A 27,611-nucleotide genomic window follows, 5' to 3' on the forward strand; every position below is an offset into this window, starting at 1 on the left:
CTTGAGTAATCTGTCTGCATCCCATGTTTGTGGGAGGAGGCCTGTGGCCGAGCGATGACTCACTGGCACGGCGCCTCCTGCTGGTCTTCCTGGGAATTAGCGCTTTCCCCTGCAATTTGGGCCTCCCTACCCTGGGGAACCCCCAACCCTTTATCCCCACCTTGCCTCAGTGGCTACTGCTAGTCACCATCTAGCCCCTGCTCACTGGGGCAGACTGCAGTCTGTAAACCTCTCATCATCGACAAGGGGAGTTAGGACCTGCTGCCTTTGCCTATCTCTGGGCTGTCCCTCTGCAGCCCTAGTACTCTTTTGTGGGCCTGTAACTCGGTCTGCAGCCTGGGGCCTTGCTAGGCTGGAGCTCCCCAGCTCCTTCTGCCCTTCCCCAGCACTGCTGCACCCTAGGTACCCTCCTCAGCTTCCCAGGCAGCCAGGTCCTTCTCTCTCTCTAAGAGACTGGAGAGAGAGTCTCTCTGTCCTTCTGGCCCACCGCCCTCTTATAAGGGCCAGCTGGGCCCTGATTGCACTGGCTGCAGCTGTGGCTGCTTTCCCAATCAGACCGGCCTTTCCCCTGCCACAACCCTCTCCCAGGGCTGTTTTAAGCCCTTCAGGGCAGGCGCGGGGTAACCACCCCACTACAAGGCCAATACTTCCCCATGGTGTTATATAGGTTCATGGGTGCAGGTGAGGCTCCCAGAAGCTGTGATGATGAGGCCAACATAGACCCACCGACATTCCTGGTAGTGTTTACAGGCCAGATTTCTGCCAGCTGCTGCTCCTACATTGTGCATCATTATCTCGCTCTCACTTGTTCCTCCATTTGCCAGGTCTTCCTTGCCTAAGATGACGCAGCAGATGCGGGACATTCAGCTGGCCCAGGCCAGGAAGCCACCAGGACCCTCCTCCCCGAATGCCGCCAAGAGGCTTTACCGCAATCTCTCGGGGAAGTTCCGTGTTAACTACACTTCATTTGATGAGGGCAGCTTGCCAGGGAGGAGTGAGAAGGAGAAGCTACGCAAGACCTATCTTGTGAGTGCTCTGGGCTTGCGGGTGTTCATACCAAAACGCAGCCCTGTGGTAAAGCTGGGTGTACTCCGGTGTGACTCCATTGGTGGCAGAGACGAGCGGAGGTGGGTGGGCAGATCCCTGCCTATACCCCATCCTTCGTGCACACACCCCAGCAACAGAGCTGGCTGGATGTCGGGGGGGGGGGGGGGGGAGTGAGCCACAGTAAATTCTGTCCCTCCTGGAGCAGGTGAATCCAGTCCTGAATGGTTCCTCAGGATAGGGTCATTTGCACTTTCTTAAAACAAAGGATTAGTATTGTCAGCTCTTGGGGCAGGGACTGTCATTTGGTTCTGTTTGTACAGCGCCTAGCGCAGTAGGGTCCCAGTCCACAGCTGGGGCTCCTCGAGGCTACAGTAATACAAACCAATCAGTACAGGCCTAGGTGCCTGACAAATCTACTGGCATTCTGTACACTGTGTTAGGCATGGAACAGCTGTGGATAACGAGCCCCTTTGCCTAAGGGTGTTGTGAGTCAAGGATCAGCCCCTCTGGTAGAGACTGGCAATAGACCCCATTCCATACCTACTGCCCTTTCAGAGCCTGTTTTGTGGATAGGCGTGAGGCTCGGCACTCCATCCACCTGGCGCTAAATACACTGAGAACCCCGTGTAATGACTTGGAATAGAGCCTGGCCAAATCTCAGTGAGGAAAGCGGGGTGAGGCTGCAATGCCCAGCACCCCGGGCTCAGTGGGCCCCATTTCTTGTGTCATTGCAGTTTCAGAGCAATGCGGCTCTCTTTGAAGCTGTTGAGCTGCAGGATTTGGACAGAGTGCAGGAGCTGCTAAAACAGTACAGCCCAGAGGAGCTGGACCTTAACACCCCAAACAGCGAAGGGCTGCTGCCGCTGGATATCGCCATCATGACCAACAATGCCCCCATTGCCAGGATGCTGCTGCAGGCCGGAGCCAAGGAGAGTCCACACTGTAAGTCACCATTACAGGGTATTTTTCTCACCCCCTCCTGCTCTGCTGTGTCTCACGTGCTCTGTCTTAGATGCTAATGGAGCTCCGCTTACCGTAGCATCTAGGCACCCTAGTGCCTGGGCCAGTGTCTTCCTCTTTGAGAGTCCACTCTGCTCCACTGACCCAAAGGAAGAAGGCAGCGAGGACCTGGGGAAGGCTGACAGGAGGAGGCTTGTAGTGCAAGGAGTGGTGCAAAGGGAGACATGTGAGATCCTGAGGGTTAGCGGGAAGGTGGATGCATTGGGGTGACACAAGTCCCCAAACCCAGTGGCCTGATCTAAAACTAGGAGGGAACCAGACAGCAGGAGAGCTCAGGAGAGATTTCTGTAAGGCCTTCCTGTGGAATGGACAGCCACGGGCTGCAGGACAGGCTGAGCTGGGAGCATGTGTGTTTCTAAAGAGAGCACAGTAGGATAGGTAGGTGATGGCATTGGGGGAGGCCAAAGGAGGAGGCCTATGTGCCTCTTCTGTCATAGGTGATTGCCCTCCTGAGACTGGCAGCATGTGTTTCCTGAGGGAGGGGCAAGTGAATGTCTCTTTGCAGTGCCACTCCCAGAGCTTGCCACTTGCTACCCTTTGCTGGCCTCAAGGCACATTCAGCTGCTTGGTGAGGTGGAAGGGGACTGCTCTGTACAGCAGAGGGTGGGAAGATGGAGCTAGGAGATTATCCCAGCGTCTCCTGGACCTCTTGTGATCTCACAGTCTCTGCCAGATAAAGGAGCTGGTGGGTAAAGACCTCCTGTGTTGTTTGCTCAGCATAGAGGTGTGGGGATTGAGTGTCCCGTAAAGAGCCATGAACGGTTTGTCCAGTGCCATGGGAGAACGAGGTTCCCCTGTTTAAATGAAGTTGCTTAGTTTAATCTGTACAAGGGGGTGCCCTGTTAAGCATTTATCACTCTGCCTTCAGGGATAGAGGAATATTCTGTCCCCCAGCAACGAGGCTGTGCTGTATTGGGGACTGGGCTGGGAGTGGGCCCATTCAGACAGCATGTAGTGGGGATAGCTGGCAGAAGAGCAGACAGAGACCAGGAGTTCAGACAGGCGGGCTCCTTTGCCTCCAGTGGAGTCAGGAAAGCCTGCAGGCTCCCCTGGGAAGGGTGGACATGGCTTAGAGCAGCTGTGAATATCAGAAGGTATCATCCCATGTAGAAAGCCAAATCACTCTCACAGATGGGAGGGTTGAAGGCAGGTTGTGCTGCAGCTTGTTGACTCATCTGCTTGGCTTGATGGAGGTCTCATTTCATACAACGGCCTCTGTTCTGAGCAGGAGGAAATACCAGCTAGCGGCAGGGAAGGGGGTTGGCTTCATGTTTTAAGGGGATAATAGAAGAATGATCACAGTTGCTTTCTGCAGACAAACAGCACGACTTCCACTTTTCCTGGACTGTGGGGTATTCCAGAGCAGGCACATTGCATAGTGGTGGGTGAATCTCAGAAGGGTCAGAGACCATAGTCAGTCCTGATCAGCACCCAGCCATTCAGACGCTGATCCCAGTTCTCCAAGCCAGCTGAGTTTGAGTAATAGGGCCAGGGGAGCTGGTGGGAACAGGCTGTCTCAAGGGTGCTCACCCTGCCACTTGCCCTGGGAAGTGGCCAAGTGCCTGGGAATAGACAGCAACCCTTTACTCTCCAGAAAGCTTTAGTTTGGAGCCATAGGCCAGCTCCTGCAGCCTGCGGGAAGGACATGAGCGCTAGTCTGGGACACTACACCGAGGGGTGGGGACGGGGAGGCAGCCTGGCCAGTAGATCTGTGACTACATGGATCTCCTGGCTGGAGGGGCAGCACAGGGATCACCTCCTAAAGCCCTGTTCAAAGCCCACTCACTCCAGCTGTGTGAATGGGAGTGAGGATTTGAACCCAGGTAGCTCTGGGGCATTGGTCATGGCCATTGCCGATGACGCTGCCTGGAGGATGTGAATCAGGCCAAGTAGTTGATGGACATATCACAGTGTAGATAAGGGAGGAGCACAGGGCGCAGCGTAGAATCAAAGATGTGTTGGGGGCTTGCATGCAGTGGGCTGGACCTAACTGCCCTGTCTTCTTTCCCTCTCACTTCCCTGCCCCTGGCAGTCATGAGCCTGGAGAGCCGCACCTTGCATCTGGCGACGCTGGTGCGGGAGGCAGAGCAGCGAGTCAACGAGTTCACCGCACAGGTGGCAAATGAGACGCCCAACACTGACTGCTCAGAGAAGGAGAAGCAGCTGAAGTCCTGGGAGTGGCGCTACCGGCTTTACAAGCGCATGAAAGCTGGTTTTGAGCATGCCTGTGAGTGCCCCATGGGCCTGCACGGGGTGGGGATGACAAGCACCAGCACAAGGAGCAGGAGGGAAGTGGTGCATGGCTGGGGAGTGGGACTCTGGGAAGAAGGTTGCACGGAGCTGGGGGGATTGCCATGGGAGCTGCAGATTGATACTCTCCCGGATAGTCACAGCAGAGTGCACTCCGCCCTGAGCCTCCCCATGACTGGACACTTCTGTACCTACCCCTGTCCTTTCTGTTCCCAGGTGCGCCGGACCCACCCGCTAATGTGCACCTGTCTGTGGCCAGCAGCAGTTCTGTGCAGGTTACCTTCGGGGAGCCCCTAAGTATCAACTCAGCCGTTGTCACCAAATACAAAGGTGAGGCCATGGGAGAGCCGCGCGCCCGTGGCCCCTACAGGACGCCAGAACAGGGCAGGCCCAATGCTCCCGTGCTCAGGGGTAGAAGGCAGCATGGTCTGATAGTTAGGGCACCAGGCTAGGAGTCAGGAGAGCTGGGTTTTATTCCCAGCTCTGCCAGTGACTTTCAGTGACCTGGGGTGAGTCATTTTCCCCTCCCCATCTGTACAGTGATAGTGGTATTAAAGTGCTTGGGAACTATAGATGGAAAGAGCACCTGTGATATCCGAGCCTGTGTGATTTCACTGCGGACCAGTGATCTCTGCTATGGCTTGAGGCAAGGGGTTTTTTGCCTCCCTCCCCGCTTCTTCAACACAACTGTTGATAAGGAATAAAAATCCACAGGGTAGTCGCGTGGCAGCCTGGTTATTGCTGAATGATCCAGTCACTACTAACTGACACCGGACACTGGGCATTAATGGGCATTAATGTCCATAGGAATAACGTTTGTAATGACATTATTAAGCTTGTGTGAGGGAATCTCAAATTCCAACTCAGGATGGGCCCCTAGCAAAACCCTGGTCCAATAACCCTGGAAACGTCAGGAAGTTTGTCTGTATATTTGAACTTTGCAGCTGGCCCGAACCTACTCCGGGCTGAACCAGGATTCGTACACACCCAGACAGAGGAGAAGTTTGGGTCTGGAGCTGAACTTTGCAACCCTGTCTCTTCCTCGGGTTGATCTCTGGATCCCACAGGAACAAGGCCCATTTGGCGCTAGCACCTGCTCCTGCAGAGGGATTTCCGATCCCTCCTTTTCAATCTGGTGTGTCCTCTAATATCTTTGGCTTTCACAAGAGTTTTCTTTTACCAGGCACCACCAAATCCTGATGTTTAATCTACTTTATCTGTTCCTCCTCTATGCCTTTCTCTTGCCTTTGTCTGATCCATGTGTCTTTCTTTTTATCTCTGGGCTCGTCTGTCTGTCTGTCCATTTAGCCTGTCTGTCTCCTCTCCATCTCTTTCCCCAAATGCTCTATGCTCAGTCTCTGCTATGTCCAGAAATACAGTCGAGCCCGCGGGAGTGCCTGTATTGTGCCAAATGCCTGGGGGCTCTCCAGGCAGTTGGTTTCCGATCCATATCATACCTTCTCCCGTTCACTCCACTGTTCCTTTTCTCAGACATCTCTGCAGCATACGCAGCTGGCCTGGCTGTATCTAGTTCTTTGATTTCATAGTCAATCCCCCTACAGCAGCTGTACCGTCCATGGCAGCCTGGCACTGTAAGCTAGCCCAGTCCGCCTGCCAAGCGCTACATCCCTCTCCTTGTTCACGAATGCCTCCCAATGACTGACAAGGCCGTGGGGCTCTCTTTGTTTGCAGTTGAGTGGAGCTGTTCCCCAACCTTCTCCCCTCCCCTCGGGGAGGTGGTGATCGACAAACTAAAGAACCTGCACTTCACCATCCGGGGGCTCATGTCGGTAAGTGAGCGCGGCGCCACATCCCTTCACTCTGAGCCATGGCAACGAGGCCATGTGAGGGGTAAAGAGGGGTGACAGGCCGCAGGCAGAGCTGCCCTGCCCAGATGGGGGCAGTACTAGAGTCATCTGAGGGGAGCTGAGCAAGGCCGCAGCCTGTTCTTTAGCTGGCATCGCCCTCTCCAGGATTACTCCCCACAGGGGCCTGGCTCCACTCAGGTGAATTTCAGCCTGAATGAGTCCCTGCACAAAACCTCATATGTGTCCTCTCCAGGTATTACCCATACTGTGCTGTGTGGGCATGGCACCACGTTGGGAGCCACAGAGCCCCCTTCAGCTCCAAGCAGCCATGTGGTGAGTGCGTTCCCCCGGGGTTCTGTATTACAGGTGCCATATTTAGTCAGTCTGGGGCAAAATTTTCCAAAGAGAGGCAAGGTGTCTTCCACCCGCAGTTTTGAATTATGAGTTCACATGTGGGTACTTGCCTCTCTGGCTCCCCAAAAACATGGCTGCCAGTTGTACCCGCAAATAAGGTACTGAGCCTTTGCTCTTTTGCACAAATACCCATGGTGCTTTTCTCCAATAGACAAGACAAAGGAGAAGGAGCCTTAAAAAGCCAAGAGACCGAACAGCCCAGCCCCGTACGCCACTATGCATATTTGAACACATATGTATGCAGTGATCTTCCCTACCTGACACTACTAGCTAGCTGCAGGGCACAGGGTTAATGGAAGAGGCGTGTGCAGGACTCCTTGTTAGTGCTAGGGAATGGTTCTGGACTGAGAGCCTAGCACTAGATTCAGTGCAGGATCTATACCAGTGTAAGGCACAGGCCCCTGGGGGTGGAAAGGTCACTGGGGGAAGAGGTCATGGCAGTGCAAAACTGCTGCCACTTCCATTGCAGCTAGAGGGCTGTTGGGAGTGGAGACAGTGAGCAGCACTGTCCAGGAAGGGGGCAGCCAGAAGGCACGCTGGTTCCGATTTTCCTCTGGGCAGCCATGCAGCCACATTTGTTGCAGATCCTGGGGACAGTACTCCAATGAGCCCCTCAGCCCTAGTGCCATGCAGGACTCCTGCTCTTTGTCATGCTGCTAGCAGTTTGGGGAAGTGACCCAGCTCTCCCCAAACCACCCCCTGGGAGGGGATGGCTTATCCCTGTTCACAGGCAGGATGGGATCCACCAGTTTACCCTTATGGGTGGCATCTTCCATATAACCCCTAGACCCCATGAAATGATAAATACTCAGGGGACTGGAGAGGCATCTGTCTTCCATGTCATGGCCTGGGCTACTTTGCATGGTGAGGGAATGGGGAGGAGGGAATTCCCAGGCATGCAGGATCCCCAAGCAGGAAGGAAAATAGGTTCATTCACTAAGCCTCTAATTTATCCCCTGTCTCCCACCCTGCTCCTGTCTCTACCCAGGCTCCTGCTAGCCAGCAAATCATGGGCCGATTCCTCAGCCACCTGCAAAGATCAGACTCTTTCACCAACTCCTTAGCTCATTGGCTCTCAACCTTTCCAAACTACTGTACCCCTTTCAGGAAGAGGATTTGTCTTGCGTACCCCCAAGTTTCACCTCACTTAAAAACTACTTGCTTACAAAATCAAACATAAAAATACAAACGTGTCACAGCACACTATTAATGACAAATTGCTTATGTTCTCATTTTTACCATATAATTATAAAAGAAATTGATTGGAATACAAATATTGTACGTACATTTCAGTGTATAGTCTATAGAGAAGTATAAATAAGTCATTGTCTGTATGAAATTTTAGTTTGTACTGACTTTGCTAGTGCTTTTTATGTAGCCTGTTGTAAAACTAGGCAAATATCTAGAGGAGTTGCTGCACCCCCTGGAAGACTTCTGTGAACCTCCAGGAGTACACATACCCCTGCCTTGAGAACCACGCCCTTAGCTAACTGGGGACAAGAACCAGCCTCCGGTTCCATCTCTGAGAGCTTACCAAGGTCATGGGCTGGTTTGGGCCAATGCCTCTGAAACCCTCAGGGCCCATGTTGCCTGTCAGCCGTCTCCTTCCCAGGGTGTTATGGAGCAGTTCAGAAAGCAAACACGGGAGCTATGGCTCTGAGAAGTGCGGCTCAGTGACAAACTTGAAACATGGCAGCTGAGTCAGAGATGTAGCTTTTAAGCCAATGTGCCAAGTCTCTCCCACAAACCCCAGCCTGAGTGCGATGGTCTTATCTTGAGGAAGAGGGTGAGGAAGTGAAAAGGCCATTGGAGACTCCTCATCAGGGGGGCAGAGAGATCATGAGAGACACTCCTGCAGTGAATGGATGGAGTTACTGTCTTGGTGTAAGACAGTTTTATAGTGGGAGGGGAGTTTGAGCAGGAGGAGCTAGACGTTAAAGCTAGACACAGAAGTTCACTGTAATGCTATGTCTACGCTCATGGCGGCATGTAGTGTACAGGCACTGTGTGTAGTTACACACCACAGAGAAAGGCTCTGGTTGCTGGGGAGGCCGTGGGGAAGGGCTCTGGCGGCTGGGGAGGCCGTGGGATACTGCACTGCTAAAAATAGCAGTGTGGCAGGGGAGGCATTGCTTGGGCATGTGGAGAGCATGTAGGATACATATCCTAGCGTTCAGGTTCATAGGGCGCTCTGCTCTACTCACCTAAGCTGTGCCTCACCATGTACTGTTTACACCTGTGCTAGCTGGTGCCTGTACTCTACACTCCACTGCAAGTGTAGACGTACCCTAAATCACTCACAGTCTGGCATAATTGATCATCTCTGCTCCATACAGCTCCTAGGCTTGAGTAGCAAAGGAAGCTGCAGATCAGGGTTGGGGTGCATTAGCAGAGTCAGGTGGGGGCTCTGGGTTGGGATAGTGGGGGTGCTGCAGGGAAAGATTGAGTGTGATTGAATGAGCTGTGTGAGAGGTGCAGGACTAAAGAGCTGGGTCAGGATCAAAACGCATTGTCAGAGCTGTGTGTGGGCCTGGGACAGGAGGAAGGAAGGAGTGTTGTAGGTAGTGATGGGAAAGTCTTCAACAGAGCTGCAGGGCAGTGTAGGACTAGAAAGGGAGGCAGTGCTGTGAGTCAGGGTGGATGGCCAGTGATGGAGCTGCAATACAAATGGGATGTTACAGGTCAGAGTGGAAGGGCAGTAACACAGGGGGCCAAAGGAGTTTAGGGGCTTTGGAAAATCCCACAAGGTGCCTAGCCACATCTTTAGGCACCTAAAATCTGGCCCACTGTGCCCAGCTCTAACCAGAGCCACCATCGTCTGTTTCATGAGCACTGAAAGCTTTGGTCCGTCCATCCATCTCCCAAAAAACCCAAAAGCTCTCAATCGACAAACTCATGGCATGAGCTGTAGGTCACTGTCTGTTCTGCAGCTGCTTCTGCTTGAGCACGGATGACTGCGGGCTATGTCGTTCATTTGGCCCATCACCTCCCAGCTTGTGGCACTTTCCTCTGTGTAGCAGGAGCAGGGGGTGGATAATGCCATGGAGACGCTCCAGGGGAAGGAAGGCTGCAGGGAACCCTCCTAATTTACAAGTGCTGGGAGCAGTGGGATGCTATGTGTCTGTGAGACTTTCCAGTCATATTTACTGCCGCTTACTTCCCCATCCCCTGCAGGGCACGGCCTACTATGTCCAGGTGTCGGCCTACAACATGAAGGGCTGGGGACCCCCGCAAGCCTCAGTGCCACCTTTTGCTATCCCCTCCAGTAAGTACAAGCGTGGGGGACTGCTTATGGGGGCTGCTGCCTGCCTTGTGTGAACTGGCTTGGACTTCTGAGGGTGGTCGTGGATGTTACAGGCCTGACTCCAATTTATAGCAAGGCCACTTGGCACCACTCTGGCAGGCAAAAAGGGCCTGAAAGTGGGAGTAAATGACTTCTACTCACTTTAAGGCCCCTTTACACTTTCTAAGCAGTGTAAAGCAGCTTTATGGTGAATCAAAAGTAGAGATATCTATCTACGTCTAGATCTTGAGATGTATGTGTAATGATGTATATGGAAATAATGTAGAGAACTAGATCCAGTTGTAGATCTGTGTGTATAATAATATAGAGAGATTTGGATGTAGATGTATAATGTGTGTATAAATATATGTTGATCTATATATAAATCTAGATGTAGCTCTGTTTATAGAACATATGTATAAATAATAAATGGATCTACATTCTGCTATGTGTGTATAATAATGGGTGTATACATGTACAGTAATGTGTATAAATAGTATAGATAGTGCGTCTGATTACCATTTACACTGAAATGGCTGTGCGCTGTTCTGGCAGTGAGTATAAATTACATTTAGACTTACTTTAAAGCCTCTTTACAGTGCAGGAGCAGTGTAAAGCTGCCTTATCATAATGAGAATCAGGTTGTGCGTGTGTGTGTGCGTGTGTTTGCATTATATGTGTGCATATCGATATAGCAGGTATGTATAAATCCAGTTGAAGTTAAACAGACTATTTGTTTATTTTTCTCTTCTTTAATATTACTCCCCTGTATACAAATCCCTCTCGTTCCCAATGTAATATAGCCAGGCACCTCCCTGGGTGTTTTTAAAGCTCCTAAAAATAGTGCCAACTCCCAGCCAAAGTTAACAGAGCTGAACTTTCCATGGAAAACAGCAGTGTGCCAGACAGGGGGATTTAAACCAATTTAACGTACAGCTAATGTAAAAGACCGGTCAGCCCTGGTTCCCCCTTGCTCAGTAGCTCTGCCACCTTGTAACCAGCTGGAGCTGGCCAGAGGGATTATTTATTTATTTGTCTAGGTGCGTTGTGCTATCAGCACTGACTGGTCTCAGGAAGCTTCAGCTCCAGGGAAGTCCTGGAGGAAGACACTGGAAAGATTTTTAAACGAACAGTGAAGAGCAGCAACAGACACGACCTTGTTCTTTACCTTGATTTGTCATCTCCTCCTGCTGGCCACAGCTGTTAAAGTCCAGCCACTCGCAGTTACTGTTGGGTGGGTGGATGGCACAGGGGTGCTAACCATGGCCAGTGTCTCTCCAAAACCCGAACTGACCCAGAGAGAGAGAGAGAGAGAGACAGGGCGAGATGGGGAGCGAAAGAGAGATCTGTGCTGTCTCTGAAGAATGACCCAAGATCAGTCTCCAAAGCCTACTTGCTGCCACGGTACAGTGCAGGTTTTGCATGGCCATCACAAAATGGGCTCCCAGCTCCAACATCTGCCTGTCCCATCTATTCATAAGAGAAAGGAACATCTGTGTTATTGTTCCACTGAATCTTGGCTCCCCTCTTCTATAGTCTGTAGCTTTAAAAAATATCGGTCCTGATCCTCCACGGGTGTCAATGTGCACGGCTCCAGTGAAGACAACAGAGCTGCATCCGTTTGCATACTCTGGGGATCTGGCCCAATATTCCATGCAAGGCATGTTGTTTCTCCTGCCCAGTGAGCCACCCTGGTGACTTCTGTTTTTCAATGCCTCCCAGCTAGCGTCACTAACTGAGCTCCCAGGGTTGCTCACTTCATCCCATCCATCTCAGGAAAGCATAGCCATGAGAGGCCTGTGGGCAAGAGAAAAGAAGACAAATAAGGCTTTCTCACAGACTCCGTAGACCCCCTACCCCATTACATGACTACGGTAGTTTGCTCCTGCCTATGGAGTGGGCAGATGAGGCAGCCATGAGGTAAAGAGCCATGTAGCATGTGTGACTTAATGGAGACCTGGCATTGGAGGGTGGGATAGAAAATAGAAGGAAACAGCTGTTCCTGAACATTAACTGTGAAGCTGGAAGGGGGTAGCTGAGGCTCCATCAGCCTGAGGCAGCTTCAGCACTGGTCAAACCTACACTGGGGTAATAGTCACCCTCCTTCCCCATAGACTGGCGGGAATATGATGGGAGAGCACCAAGGCGAAGGGGACAAGCCGAAGCCTTAGATCACCTTCTCAGCCAGGTGAAGACTGTGCATCAGCATTGTGTCTGCCATGGTGAGTCTGGGTCTGCAGGCCGATGCAAAGCTTACGGTTTCTACAGCACAGGCTAGGGTAGCACGTGAGCCAACCCCTACTAGCTAGGAGGAGTTGCTCCTAGGGATGAAGTCAGACTAGATAGGCACAGGATGGGTAGTTCTGGTAGCTGAGTTTTAACACTAGAATCAATACAGCTTGTCCCTCCCTACAGCATGTTCCTTTGCACATGACAGTGCTGTTCTTGGTGGGATGGTGCCCGTTCAGAAGACGTTAGATGGCTTTGGGGTGGGCTTGCCCCCCTCCACTTGCATTGCTGCTTAGCAGAGGGAGCTACTGGGAACCACTGGTACATTGCTGGTATCAGCAGGGTCAGAGGAATGGGGAGACAAAGCCATTGCCAGTGTCCTGTCTGAAAAGACGTGAAGGAGGCAGCCAGTGAAAGCATGAGGGAGGAAATTTCAACCAGGTTCTCTTTCATGGTGAGGAACATCCAAAGGCTCTGGGCTGACTGAGATCTGCACCCCAGTCCTGGTGTGTCACAGAGGCTCCTTTGAAATCACTGGTATTGCTGGCTTCCAGAACAGCCTTTCTTGCTGTACCTCTGCATTTCTGCTCTGAGTTCTGGAACTGCAGAAGTCTCACAAGCATGTAGCAAGTTAGCAGAGAAGTGGGGCTGGTATCAGGCTATAGAGCCTTTCACCTACAGGTCACTGGGTCAAACCCAACCCTGGGGCCATGTGGGGAAGCTTGCACCACCCATGCACCATACCTGGTCTCTGATTAAAGACAGAACTGTCACCCCAGCACCATTTACTGGCACTAAGCATTTCCAGGGTCAGCATGCTGTGGTGGTGGGCACTGTACAAATAGCGCCCCCACATCCCGATTTGTTCTCTATGCTGCCTTGTTCTCCAGAGTCCTGCAAGAACCAGCCCCAGAGCAGGAAGCACTCGGTCTCCAAAAGCCTGAAGCACCTTTTCCACCCTGGCAGCAAGTTCTTAAAGACTCTGAAAAGGTAAGTGCGGGTGAAAGGGCGGGGCGACCCTATCCTCGGGGTGTCCCTAAACCTCTGCATGCCGGAAGCTGGTACTGAACGACAGCGAATGGAACACGCAGTAAATTGCCTGGTTCTGTTCACTCGAGCTGAAGCATCTGGCACTGACCACTGTCAGACGACGCAGTGCTGGGCTAGATGGACCATTGGTCTGACCTAGTATGGCCGCTCTTACGTTCTAATGTCTGGGAGCATGTCTCCCATTGTAGACTCATACCACACTGTCATGGCGTAAAGCGGCCTGGACTTGGCTTCCTGCATGTGGTAAAAACAGCAGCAAAACTTAATGAAAACCTGGGTTTCAATAGAAAAAGCTGTTTCTGCTCTTGGAGGAGATGGGCTCGTCCTCAGGGATGAGCCAGTCAGCAAGGGGAGCTGGCTGCTGGCTTGCCCTCAGCACCGGGGACAGTGGAGCTCTGAGGGACTGCAGAAAACACAGTCATTTAGGAAATCTCTCCCCTTGCTCTTACACACGCCTTCCCTGCCTTCCTGCATCTCGTAATCCCTGCTTCTGGGCTCCCGTGTGCACTCTGGGAGAAAGACACCTTTGGAAAATAACCTACCCCCCAGCGATAACGGGCTTTCCCCCAAAATCTGTCTCCTCTCTCCCCACAGGGGCCTGTATCTCACCTCCATCTTCTACAAAGACGACAACATCCTGGTGACGCACGAGGATCAGATCCCTGTGGTGGAGATAGATGACACCTACTCCTGTCTACTCATGCAGGACTTCCTCTGGTTCACCAAGGTAACACATGTGGCTACTCTGTCCTGCATGCTATGGCCTTAGCACCTGTGATTGCAAGCCACCTTTCCTACGCCGCCACCATACAGGCACTGGTGAAATTAGGCCTCAGGGCAGTGCACCGTCCAGTTAAGTGCTTTGCTGCGGGATTCTTTTAACAAGATCAAGGAAAGACACAGATTTTACCCGTCAGTGTCTGAAGCCAGCCTTGTTCCATTTCTATTGCTGAGTAGATGTAGTAGCCCCATAATGATTAACTACTGCAGTTCTTTCACCCTCAGCTAACTGGATCCAGGTTTGTCCTAAGGGCTGAGGTTTAGCTGGGCTAAGAACAGTTGCACCATGTCAGTGGCAGCCTAGGCGGATGAAATTAGTGAGTGCTACTTCTGTGACTTACACCAAGGATTCAGACCACCGCACATCTGGAAGCTCCTGGGCTTCCCGATGTTTCCTCTGGGCATTTCTCTGTGATGCTACCCTCATGTACTCTACACAGCATGGCTATAGAATGCCATGGAGAGCTCATTGCAGTGAGACACTGGCAGAGCCAGCATGAATCAAGCTGTACACTAGTGCCAACCTCCAATTGGCAGCCACTGGCACCAGTTGGGGCAATGGAGCTCAGTGGCACATGCGATTTCCAGGACTGTAGCTCGTCCCACTTTCTGTACTAATGGAGAAACCTCCCGGAAGATGCTTCCACACAGCCCAAGCCTGACGACGTGCCTGAAGCTTTTAATGGAGAAGAAACATAACATATCCGCTTGCAGTGGCCGCATAGACCCCCCCTTTTGTGTGCCTATTGTGTGCCACCCATCTACGCTGCTGCGGATTTGTACCATCTTTCTCTGAAGGGATATTCTGCCTCTTTGTCAGCAGCCTTGTGTCTGTCTGTGTCACTGCTGCTTTTTGCTGCAGTAGCAGCGTTGAAGGACCAGCGTTGTCACTTCTGTAGGATCATGCAGAACCAGGCATACAGGATACCACTGTAGTGCAGCGTGTTCTGGAGGCAGCACTGAAGTGGTGGAAAGGGACACTGCCAAGTAGTTCAAGCCCAGCATTTGATCTCCCATATCTTAAAATGGTTCTAATCTGTTGAGGAGCACCCTTTAGGATGTCCCAGATGTAGGTTTAAAAAGGCCTCGATTGCAAAGATGTTAAAATGCACGGACAAAATTTATGGGACCTACACAAATCCAGTGTTTTATTTTTGCTGTTGTACTCTGAAGCTATCCCTCGTCTCTGAGCTGTGCTGACATTACTGGGGGTTGAACAGGTCTCCTGGGTGATGGGTGTGGTGTAAAATCCTAGGTGGGGGCATGTTGTTGATGGTTCTGCTCCGTACACTGCAGGTTGCCTGCATGTGGGATGAGATCATGTGGCTGCGTCAGTGTCTCACCGTCTCCCAGTCATCCTGCTCCTGCATCCTGCAGACGCGCTTCAAGATACTGCTGGCCATCTCACAAATGCAGGTGAGAGGAGGTGCATGAGAAAGAAGCAGTGGGCCCAACAGCCCCATTATGTGGGTATCTCTTATCGAGACAGACTCGCTGTACCAATCCAGTAATGTCAGCAGGGGGACATTCTGACCTGGGAATCCTACTGCAGTATTACATGGAAATGATGTCATGAGACACACCCAGTCACTCCCTACCCTACTTAGCGAAACACAAGGACCTAGGGTGTGATAGACTACCTTTTGGGAGATACAAGTTGGACTAGGGCCCTACCAAATTCACGGCCATGAAATCTGGTCTCCGCTGGTGAAATCTAGTCTTTTGTGTGCTTTTACCCTATACTATACAGATTTCACCGGGGAGACCAGCATTTCTGAAATTGGGGGTCCTGACACAAAAGGGAGTTGCAGGGATGTCACAAGGTTATTTTAGGGGGGTTGTGGTATTGCCATTCTTACTTCTGTGCTGCCTTCAGAGGTGGGCGGCTGGAGAGCGGCTGCAGGCAGTACTGCTACCCCTTACTTCTGCACTGCTGCTGGCGGCGGCACTGCCTTCAGAGCTGGGCAGCTGGAGAGCAGCGGCTGCAGGCCGGGAGCCCAGCTCTGAAGGCAGAACTGCCGCCAGCAGCAATGCAGAAGTAAGGATGGCATGGTATGGTATTGCCACCCTTACTTCTGCACTGCTGCCTTCAGAGCTGGGCGGCCGGACAGTGGCGGCTGCTGACTGAGGGTCCAGCTCTGCAGGCAGCAGAACAGAAGTAAGTGTGGCAATACAATACCCTGCCATCCTTGCTTCTGCGCTGCTGCTGGTGGCGGCTCTGTATTCAGAGCTGGACTCCTAGCCTGCAGCCGCTGCTCTCCAGCTGCCCAGCTCTGAAGGCAGTGCCGCCGCCAGCAGCAGTGCAGAAGTAAGGGGTAGCAGTACTGCAACCCACCCTACAATAACCTTGCGACCCCCACCCTCCCAAAACTCCTTTTTAGGTCAGAACCTCTAAAATTATAACACCGTGAAATTTCAGATTTAAATAGCTGAAATCATGAAATTTATTATTTTTAAAAGCCTATGACCATAAAATTGACCAAAATAGACCATGAATTTGGTAGGGCCCTAATGATAACCCCGGGTTTTAGACCGCCACTCTTACCAGCACCCTTGACCACTATCACTTTCTTTATCCTCTCGGAGTCTGCCAGGCTAAATGCTGCAGCTGAGGGGTGTAGGGTGGTATATGAAGAGGTCCTCCATGCATGCCCCTGGCCAAGACTGGATAGACAAAGGATGCCCTTCATAACCCACCACTCCTGCAGAGCCAGGTCAGTCAGTGTTGCCCCATAACGAGTCTCCTATCTATGTCTCTGTCTATGAAGGGGCTGCTAGGAATCCAGGACTTGGGACAGGTCTTCTTTGAGCCAATCAAAGACAAGCAGGGCAACATCTTGATAGTGACACTGAAGGAGGTGAAAACCAACCAGACTTTTGAGAGCGTCCGCTGGGTCCCCCTTTCCAAGCTGCAGACAAGCCGCAAGTCCGTCTCCTCTCCAGAAGAGCCCACCTCTCTGGATATGCTGCTGATGACAATGCAGGTGGCCATTCTCATGCCAAAGGAGGGCTTGGAGGGGGGAGAGGGATCATGGGAAGTTTTAAGAGAATAAGGCTCAGGAGCCGATCTGGGCTCTGTCTCTCCTGAGCAGTCTGTGGCGAGTCCCCTCAATGTAGTATTTAGTTCTCCGTATTCTTGTTTACCTTTTTTTATTCCAGTTGCTCTTTTTGCTTCCCTGGGCTGTTTCTTTCTCCAGCCCGTTAGCAAACCTCTGCAAAGAATTTCCCCTTCCCTGATGGTCTGGCCTTACCTTTGTCTTTGCACCCTCTGATTCTTGTACTGCAGCCTCTCTCCTTTCTCTTTCCTTCAGACATGTGTCTGTCTCAACAAGATCTCCTCAAGCACCTGTACAAGGGGCTGTTGAGGCTGCTGACACAAAGCCATTGTCAATGCCAGCTAGGATGAGCAGCTGGCAAACCACAAAAAGTTTGGTTGCGAGGCTCTTGAATCTCAGGAGATTGCAACATGGGGCTGGCAATCTGACAACAGGCTCTTTTGTGTGGTTGCCAGTCCTTCCAGTTCTCTGCTGTTGGGGTGCTGGTCCTGGCTGGAGACTGGAAGTGCAGATGAAATGACTGAACAGAACTCATTCAACACGTGGTTGAGGCTGAGGCCTGGTTTGGTTCTTATTTTATCCAGGTCTGTTCACCCCTCTCTGCCTACGACTCCAAAAGGGCAAGTTTCCTCAGAGCCATCCCTGACAGCCCCAGTCCTGCCATTGTCCATCTGCCGCTTCTGTATAGAGGTAGAGAGGATGAGGGAGAGTCCTGGCATGTGGAATGCTTTATGTTGACGTCTTCTTTCTCCTCAGGACAAGCTGGCTTACCACCAGAGAAGCAGCCAAGCCCTCGCCCCAGGCCTCTACCTGGCCTATCTGAAGCTCTGCAGTGCAGTAGACCAGATCCGAGTGCTGGTGCCTGAACAGTTACCCAATATCCTTTGCCATGTGAAAATACGGACCAATCCCAACATCTCCAGGTGAGCATGCAGAGCAGCTGAAGTCCTGAGTGGCTTAGCTTGGCCAACCAAGATCATTTCTGAAATCCAGACCCCAAAATCCCACCTTTACTACCTGCCTCTCCCACACTATCATCCCTGCCGTTAGCTTTACATTCTGCTCCAAACCCAGTCCATTGCTGCCTGGGACATGCAAGGCACCAGCTGCTCTGTGAGCTATAATTGAACCATGACCTAGTGCTATCCCCTGTAGCCGAGATTTAAACCAGGGCCCTGTGCTCTTCCCTCTTGCTCTTTCACCAGTCGAGACTGTTATGAGGAGCTGCTGGCTACTGTTCAGATGCCTCCCCAAAGGAAGGTGAAGCTCAGGCTGCATTTCAGGGATGAATGCCATGGCTCACAGTACATACCTGCTAATGCATGCTCACTGACACGTGGCTGTGGACAGTCCTGAATGATGGTGAGTCTCTGGTTTCTCTCTGTGATTGTCTCTCCTTCTCCAGGGAGGAGTGGGAGTGGCTACAGAACCTGGCCAATTTGGAGGAACCAAGTCCCACTGAGCCAGAGTCTGAGACTTCCCAGAACCCCTGGTATCAGGAGCTCCAAGGGGCCATTAAGGAGCTGGTGAACCTGGTCAACATCCCCCTGCGAGAGGTACTGGTAGAAATGGGAGCTGAGGGGTGTGGGCGGAATGGCGGGAGCTGGGGTCCGCACAGCCGGCTGGCTTGTGCCGTGGCAAACCAGCCACCTCAGCCTCTGGAGGCGGGATTGGCCCCTTTGTGGTTAAAGTGTTCATTGTATTCCCTCGCCCCACAAACTGAATTGAGTTTGTGGGGCTCCCTGGCTACAAGCATGTCTCTGTCCCTGCCCCAGAGACAGAGCTGGGAGCCACTCTCCGAGTTCGGCACCTCCTAAGTAACTGCCCTTGGACCTAAAACAAAACAGTTGTGTTTTCATTGGCAGTAGCACCTGGCTCTGCCTGAGGTGACTTGTTTCAGCTCACCGCAGTGACGGGACACCTCTTCCAGCTAACCTCTGGTGGGAGCTGGACTCACTGGGGCACAATGAGAATTGATCCCTTTCCCCCCATTCAATGTCCAACCCAGGGTCCTGATACAGCAAGGTCCATAGGCAGGTGAGCATTCCTAATGCTTAACATTAGGTATGTGCATAAATACCTTGCTGGATTGGGGCTGAGGTCACTGCAGGGATGGGTGGAGGGTCTCTCTCTCTCTCTTGGATTTTGCTTTAAGGAAGTCGACTTGTATCAGCAGCATAGAGGCTATCAGAGGAGGTGAGGTGTCCAAGCTATCCCAGAACAAAGAGGATTTGGGATGATAATACAGCATAACAAAGCAATGGAGCCTGGCACCTGGGGAGTAAATGATGGATGCTAATTATCTCCCCGTCAGTGGGGAGCTCCATTGGGAGCCTTTGACATATGGGAAGTGGTGATGCTCAAAGCATGCTCAGTGTGCAAGGGAGCGCTCTGCCATCAGCCACGCTTTGAGACATTCCTGCCTAAAACCAAGAGGGGCGATGACTTTGCGCTGCTCTGGTTACACTGGCGGAAATAACTCATTGTTCCTGCTTTTCTCTTTGAATGCTGCAGGCTAAAGATTTCCGTCTGTACAGTCAGGAGGTGCTAGACTTCGGGGGACAAGTCTCCTTTCTCCTGCTGCTTCCTCCATCTGATGACGTCTGCACTGCCCCGGGCCAGAACAGCCCCTACACCCCTCGCTCTGGCTTTCTCACGCTGCCTCTCCAGATCTTTGAGCTAGGTGAGAACATCAGCAGAGGCAGCCCAACCATCCCTGCCTCCTGTGTCCTCTAATCTTGGATCTGACTGTGACCTGCATGGTACTGCTCCAGAACACCTCCCTCTTGCCCTTCTCCTGCCTTCCTTCCCCACGAGACCCTTCACAACCCTTTGGGCCCTGCAGTGATAGGCAGTACCTTCCCCCTGCTTAGGGGCACATTCCCCTGCCCTAACAAAGCCAGCGGGGAGGAGTTAGTCTTCCAGTGATTTAGAGAGTCACCTCAGTGCTGAGCACCACCACAGTCAGTGCAGGAGCAATCCCACCTTAGGGAGGGCTTTTGGAGTTCCTGGAAGAGGAGCTTTTAGAGTCTGGTGGGATGCAGGTCCCCCAGGGAAGGAGGATGTGCAGGAGGGGTTCTCAAAGCTTCTCAGGTACCAGGGAGTGGGTGGGAACTCACATTGTTGTGGGTTTTGTGGTTGTCTTGCCTGTCCTTGATAACAGGACTGCTGACCCGGTCCCCATGGAGAGGTGGGTATCTTCTCCCATGTCGCGGTGATCCACCTTGTCCTCTCCTGTGTGGTGGAAGGGGAAAGTCTCCTGCTGTCCTTGTTAAGTGGGATTGTCCTGTAGTGTCTGCAGGAGCCAGGGGCTCCAGGGGAGAAAGCAGGACTGTGGCTCCAGAGAAGCAAGGCGCTGGGTTAGCTGCTGTAGGTACAAAGCCTGCTTTTGCCACACAGCTTGCTGATGAGGGCAGACTGAAATGGCTCAGTCTGCTGGGTCCACTCAGAGCTTACAAGAACGAGCCTTTTGCTTTTGTATGTGATGCTGCTGACTGAGGTCTTTCCAGCTGCCTGGATTGCTGACCACACTAGCTTGTTCACCCCCCAGCTCTTCAGAGAGCAGCGTGATAGATGCTAGCAGAACACTGACGGTGGCTGCTACACCCTGCCATTCATTGCTTCTCTCTGGTATCCCAGCTCAGCCCCCATCATGCACTCTCTGCATTCTTCTGGGCAGCCACCAGGGGGAGAGAACAATGGCTGCCCCTCGTTACAGCTCAGATACACCTGTGAGGAGGGCCACTCCCTCCATCCCATTCCAGCCATCTCCATAGAGGATGTCACTTCCCTGAGATAATGCTAAATCCAGTACTGGGACCTGGGCTAGCACTGCACCATGGGAGCTGTTGCAGAGTTAGCGGTGGTAACAAAAGAAGGGCCTTTGTCCATACTCATTCAGTCCTGCTTTCCCCAACTGTGGGTTTCACCCTCAGTAATGGAGAACACCCTCCCCTCCTGTAGTTTGGGCAGAATTCAGCCTTCCCATGTGTACAGTCCTGTCCTCAGAGTCCTTGATGCATCTCGCCGGGTTCAGTCTGTTCACACAGCATCAGCCATTCCCACCTCGCAGTGCCCCACCCGCCATCGCCTGACCTTCCCCTCTCACCTTTTGCTTTTCCAGTTCACTTCTTCACGTATGACCGAGAGTTCATCAGCCAGTATTGCCAGGTGTCTGCGCTCCTGGAGCTGGAGTCTCTCCTTTCCCAGCAGAGCCTCAGGGAAGCCTTCTCAGATGCTGAGCTCTCCACAGCTAAGCAGAGGCACCAGCAGGTTCAGGACTACATACAGGTATGTGACAGCAGAGGGATGTAGTGAGTGGGGCCTGCTCAGGGCTGGGCTACCATGCCAGCATTCTGTGCACCCTGTATGGGTTGTCCAGAGGCTCCCATGTCCATCATCAGATTACCCACTTTAGGTTGGTATGATCTGGCATGGATCTCCCTCTGCCAGCTGTGCATCATCTACAGCTCACAGGCCTAGAACCTCAAAGGTATTTAGGCTCCTAACTCCCATTGGAATCAATGGGCATTAGGAGTCTGAAACCTTTGAGGCTCTGGGCCATTTCCATTGTAGTTATCAGCTCTGCTGTCCTGCATTGAAGTACCTTTATAGTGCTTCGCTGACCTAGCAGTGATGGTCTGCAGGGGAAGTGGCAGCAGCAGGCGCTCTGTCAAGCCACCCCGCTCTGATGCAATGCTCCCATTAACAATGCTAATGGCAAGCCTGAAACCTGCCCTGATGGGACTAGCTTTGGAAGTGCATGCTGGGTATGCAAATGCAAAGAGCACGCCATACCTTTGCTTCCAGCATTTCCATGGCCACAGCAAGGAGCTCTTGCAAATGGGACAGGCTGTGCAGAGACTACTAGATGAGCGTGGTAGCATGTTGCTGTGCTTAGGGCACCATGCTGGGAGCTAAGAGAGCTGAGTTCTGTTACTGGCTCTGTTGCTGACCTGGTTCCCGAGCACCATCACTGCTCTGCGCTGCAGTTTCCTCTTTCAACAGGGGAGAGGAAGGATAGTCCAGTGGTTAGGGTACTGACATGGAAGATCTGGGTTCAATTCCCTGGTCTGCCACAGATGTCCTGTGTGATCACAGGCTGGTCATTTAGCTGCTCTGTGCCTCGGTTCCCCTCTGTACAACCAGGATAACAGCCCTTCCCTACCCCTGGGGCGTTGTGAGGGTAAATACAATAAAGATTGTGAGGCGCTCAGATGCCTGGGATGGGGGCCAGCTCGGTACCTGAGATGCATAGATAGATAGATAGATTCTCACCCAACCTTTACAAAGTGCTTTTAGATCAGCAGATAAAACACCTTACAGAATTGCTACGTGCTGTTATATCCAAGGGATTCTGGGGCTCATGAGACAGCAGTGCCATCCCCTGGGAAAAGACTCCCCTCGGGGATGTTCCTGGCACCGTTATCCCAGTACCAGGCCCCTGTGCACTCAGGGACGTGTGACCTTGCCTGTGGTTGTTTGAGGCCAGGGAGAGACCTGTTTTTTTTTTTTAATGGGTTCTTTATCTTTTGCCCTGGCAGCAAATGGAGGAGATCTGGCGTGAGATGCGCTGGATGATGGATGCCTTGCAGCATGCCCGGTACAAGCAGCCATCTTGTGGCGTACCTCTCACCTGGTTCCTCAATGAATCCAGCGGTGCAATGAAAGAGAAAACACAGTCCACGTCATCGCATCTGGACTACCTCCCCTCACCCACCCCATCTCCAGAAACCAGCCGCAAGCTCAACTCTGGTAAGGGATCCTGGCGCGTTATGTGGTGCCTAGTCAGTTCATGTGTATCATACAACTGGGAATGTTGCAGCTGCTTGTAAATATTCTGTGAATGAAATCTGACTGGTGAGCTTTCAAAGTCCAATGGGTCTGGCATTCTCAGATCCTTCATGGAAACCTGTCAGGTTAGAGTGGAAGGTTTTGCTACCCAGATTCCATCTGATGCTTGCATTAAGGCTATGAATAGAAAATGACTCTGTAATTATGGTATCTAATTATTCCACATATGCTCAATATGCTTTATTATCCTTTATTATTATTATTATTATTATTATGGTTCCTAGACGGCTCATTTATGGATCTGGGCTCCATTGTGCTAGGCACACACACAAAAAAGACAGGCTCTGCCCCAAGCAGCTGATCATCTAAGTACAATTTCAATAGCTTTCATACTCAGTTGGCTCAGCTCACAAGTCATAACAGGTGCCTCTAAGTAACAGCACTGCAGATTCCACCTGGGATCTGGAAAATAAATCTAGGTGCATCCTGTCTCTAGTACCATCACCAGTGATAAAGGTTCGAGGAGCTGTGCTGGGGACCCACATAGCAATTGGCTGCCTGGAATCAGAACGTAGCCAACAGCTGAGTTAATGAATCAGGGGCAGGCTAGAATCCAGATCACTCTGCTGGCTTGGCATATTTCTCTGACTCCGTGCATAGGGCTCTGAAAAGCAAGAGGCAGAAGACAGCTGCAAAGCCAGGGTGGCATTTACATAGCTGAATGAGTACCATGAGCCCCATGTTAAGTAGGCACTGCCCCTGTGAATGAACGAGCAGCACTGGGAAGGAGGAATCAAAGATGGGCCTTGAGAACTCAGACACAGTGGTTTCGTGGTCTGAGGGTCATTTGCTAGAAGTCAAGGAGGAGGGTGGAATGTTCACTCAGGAAGCATCATTTTTCTGCAGCTCTCATGCTGAGTGAACAGATCCATCTCCAGCTGTGCAGTGTAGGGGAAATGGACCAGGAGCTGGAACAATGCTAACAGTGGGGAGCGTGGAGGACTGAAGCCACCTGGTAAATGTCACATTCTGGTTTTTCAAACTGATATTTAGTGGCTCAGATTTTAATTTTGGACACGGGCTTTCACCAGTAAATGTCAATAAAAGCTGGAAATCAGAAGCCCAGAGGATAAAGCTATTTCTTGCCTTCAGATTCATAGATTTGCTCACTTTTGACCCTTGCAGACAGACATTGACTGAATCAACGTACCCAGGTAGAGACACAAATATCTCAGCCCGCGGTAGGGGGGTGATGCCTTCTGGCTTTTGCTGCCTGGACTCCAAATCATGCTCAGACAGCTTCACTGGCCTTTTGCATTGACTCAGAGAAATGGTGACCCTCCTCTTCCTTTTCACTCCCAGCAGATTCCCACGGGATCTCGGATGAGGAGGGCTCGTCGGAGGTGTTCCTGGCTACAGACAGCGACTATGATTCCAGCAGGGCCCAAAGCCCCAAGGAGCTGGACCTGGTTTACTCCTTGGGGCCTGAGTGCTGTGGCAGAAAAATTGCCCGAACCTTGAGGGACAGTGCCCCTGATGTCCTGCAGAGCCATGAACTCAAAGCCCCACCGCTGCTCCCAGAGGAACCCCAGCCACCCCCAGAGCTGTATGACAGCGACTTTGTCCTCCCTAGCCGGCAGATTGAGCTCCTCCGCATCACAGAGAAGCGTCAGGCCTACTGCGTCCGCACTAGCAGCTTGGATTTCCCCAAGCCCCTCTTCCAGGTGGCCAGGAAGTCCTGTCCTGGCTCCGTCGATAGCTCCCCGACAGAAACCAGGACGACGGGCCAGTGCAGCTTGCTCAGGCTGGACACTGGCTCAGCTTTCAGCCCCGAGCACAGCCAGGCTGTTGAAAGCTCTGAGCCTGTCTTCCGGACACGCTCAGTGGAGTGGACTCGCACCTTCCAGGAGCCACCGGAGCTGGGATACATAGCGAACCGAGGGAAGAAGCCAGGCTCAGCCACCTTACGGGTCTGTCCTCAGTATGAAACCGGACTGTCCAACGAGACCAGCGTTAAGGTATCACCGTGCCCCCAGGGCAGCTGGAAAGTCTGCTCCAAACAGCAACAATAAAGCCCAGCTTTGACGATGTAAATAGGGCTTGGGGGAACACTCGATGAGGGGGCTCTTTGCCCCTAGGCCTGAGAATACTGCCTCTGTCCAACCTTCCCACTGAAGCTTTTCTCCTTAATATTTTCTGCTATTGCCGCTGCCATCAGCGCTGCTCCACAGTGCAGCATGGCCACTGACGTCCCAGCAGGCCAAGATGACAGGAGCTGGCACCCACTGTGTCGGCAGCAGTACCCCACCTTCACTGCGCCAGTGCGGCTGATTTGGTGCTAGAGATGGCAGGAGAGTTAAGGAGCAAAGGCCAGGTAGACAGGCCTGTGCCGTTCCCAATGTGTGTGGCCTTGCCAGAAGCTGGGGTTGATGGAGATGCTGGCCGGTGCAGAAACCCTGTGTCCAGGGAGCTCATTTTGATAGGGGCATGCGTCTTCCCTCCCTCCCTCCCCTCCTCTAATGTTTCACCACTCCATAGTCCACACCCTCCTTTCTGGGCCACTAGAGAGTTGTTTCATTCGACAGTTAGATGCAATGCAACATGTTCTCTTGGGTCACCATTCCCACAGCGTATCCTGGGTCAACATCCCTTGCAGTGATCCCATGGCTTATCCTGGGTCACCGTCTCCTTCCCCAGCATTCCCGCTCTTTATCCTGGGTCACCGTCCCCTCACCCAGCCTTCCAGCTCTTTATCCTGGGTCTCCTCCCCTCACCCAGTTGATCCTGTGTAGCTAGCCCCTCCCTTCCCTCAGCCTCCAGGGCCGAGTAGCTGTGCTATCAGCAGGGGGCCCCTGTGTGGGGAGAAGGAAGAAGGGTCTTCTCCTCTCTTGCTTCGAAGAAGTTGGCAACTAGTCTGCTCTTGCTCACGGAAGTGGGACCACTCTCCCTTCACTGTAAGGACGGTTTCCTCCCAATCTTTGAATCCCGCTCCAAATGACCCTTTCTGGCTTTCTCCATCAACTGACTTCAGCCTGCCGTATCCCTCTGCCCTCCCATGCACAGGCTTACTCCACTCCTCCAGCCTCAGTCTCTCCCAAGTCTGAGCGGGGAAGGGTTGTGTTCTGGCCCTCGCTCTGGCCCTTCTCTGGCACGGGCTTCCTTCCTCCCTTCAAGACATGGAGCCTCTTTCCCTGTGCAAGTGTCTCTTTCACGCTTCTGGGAAAGCGATGGGTCTGACAGAGCAGCCTCTGCCGCTCCTGCCCTTGTAACTGCAGAGAAGGACAGCACTGATGTCTGCAGGTTTTTCTGGCCCTCGAGCGAGGGCAGATAACGAGTGCTCTCTATTTATCTAGCAGGGACTTTACAAGCAGAGGATAATGTGACTCTTCAAGTTTATTTTTCATTTTAAAAGTTACCATCACTTTCTGTGCAAACTGAGCCTGCCCCTGGGGGTCTGCCCAGTTGCCTGGTATGGCTTTTGGTGGTGCAAACGCAGGACGTGCCTGCTTTAAAGCATTTTCTGCTGTCCCCAAGGATGCCAGGCTAAAAACACAGGGCTGGGTGCTCAGCTGCACAAGGTAGCTTAGCCCCACTGGCTGGCTGAGGAGCTGCACCGCACCACACTGCGGGGTGTTGCGCATAGCTCTCATGAGTGTGCCAAAGGAAACGGGAGCTTGGCCCCCCGTGGTGATGGGAATAGCTGCCCGCTTCAAACCTTCAGGACCGGCCCGTGCCTCTGACAGGGTAGGTCTGCACTTGGAGCTGGAGAGGTCATGTCCAGCACGAGGTGACGTACTCATGCTATCTCTGATCCAGCTGGTGCACTAACACTACAGGGTCACCCCCAAAGTGGCTGCCCCGTGTCCATCACCATCCAAGACAGTAAGCACGTACTGGAGGTGGTTAGCCCCTCCCACTGCTCTCGCCACCATGGCTACCCTCAGTGCTTAGCGCACTAGCTAGATCAGAGCTAGCATGGGCATGTCTCCTCGAGCTGGCCATGACACCGCCAACTCGCAGTGTAGACATACCCACAGTAGTTGACAGCCCCAAGCTGAGAGAAGGTTAGCTGCTTGTCAGTGATTTAAAATTCAGAGGGCAGTCCCCAACAGACTGTCATAAGGACAAGGAAGGACAGAATTAGCCCCCAGCTAGGGCCCTGATCCTGCACATGCTTCACATTGTGTCCAAGCGTTTGCAGGATTGGGGCTAGGTCCCTAAGTCCTTTCATTTGCAAGGGATCTGCCCAAGATGCACTGGTTCATGCCTGCGGGCTTGTGACACCTCCCGATTCTCTTATTCCCCGCTGACCATCTGTCTCTCTGCCCCCTCTTTCCACAGCTGCACGTCACCACCAAGATGTCAGCAGAAGAGGTGGTGAAGCTGGTGGTGCTGGAGATGAATGAGGTCTCCCGGAATGTGCTGGGCAACGTGGATGCCTTCTGCTACAGCGAGGATCAGCTGGATCACTTTGGACTAGTGTTCGTGTCAGACGACACCGAGCAGTGGCTGCCTGACGACTTCTTACCCCTCTCTCTCCACAACGCCTGGCCTGAGGGGCGGTTCTATGTCCGAATCAAAGAGACATCCCCTCTTTTGTTCCAGTATGGGCCAGCAACCACAGTATGAAAGGAGGGGAGTGGACAGGGTAAACTAGAGGAACTCAACTTCCACTGAGCAAACAGCTCGTCTCCAATGCTTCCTTCCTACTCAGACACCCTCTCATCAGACATCCCCAGGGTGGAATAGGATCACACTAGGCTGTGTATTACTTGTTTGTGTTTTGTTTTGTTTTTAACCAAAGACACATCAAGACTTGGTTTTTATGACTGCAAGAGATGAGGGTGGAGCACAGGAGACCTCACAGCCTTGGGGGGAGCA

At 52.3% G+C, this 27,611-nt stretch overlaps 1 protein-coding gene across 1 annotated transcript; it reads left to right on the forward strand.

Annotated features, from left to right (window-relative positions):
• The first annotated feature begins 840 nt into the window (after positions 1-840).
• LOC135884621 (ankyrin repeat and fibronectin type-III domain-containing protein 1-like) lies at positions 841-27,359 on the forward strand. The gene is made up of 18 exons (XM_065412043.1): positions 841-1,026; positions 1,782-1,989; positions 4,100-4,294; positions 4,534-4,647; positions 6,010-6,107; positions 9,714-9,804; positions 11,937-12,044; positions 12,942-13,041; positions 13,696-13,828; positions 15,178-15,297; positions 16,650-16,865; positions 17,694-17,860; positions 18,343-18,493; positions 19,452-19,620; positions 21,061-21,227; positions 22,481-22,691; positions 24,093-24,748; positions 27,072-27,359. The coding sequence occupies exons 1-18, from the start codon at positions 841-843 to the stop codon at positions 27,357-27,359; spliced, it is 3,378 nt and encodes a 1,125-aa protein (XP_065268115.1).
• The last annotated feature ends 252 nt before the right edge of the window (positions 27,360-27,611 follow it).

This window comes from Emys orbicularis, chromosome 10 (genome assembly GCF_028017835.1).
Source record: "Emys orbicularis isolate rEmyOrb1 chromosome 10, rEmyOrb1.hap1, whole genome shotgun sequence".
NCBI classification, from domain to species: Eukaryota; Metazoa; Chordata; order Testudines; family Emydidae; genus Emys; species Emys orbicularis.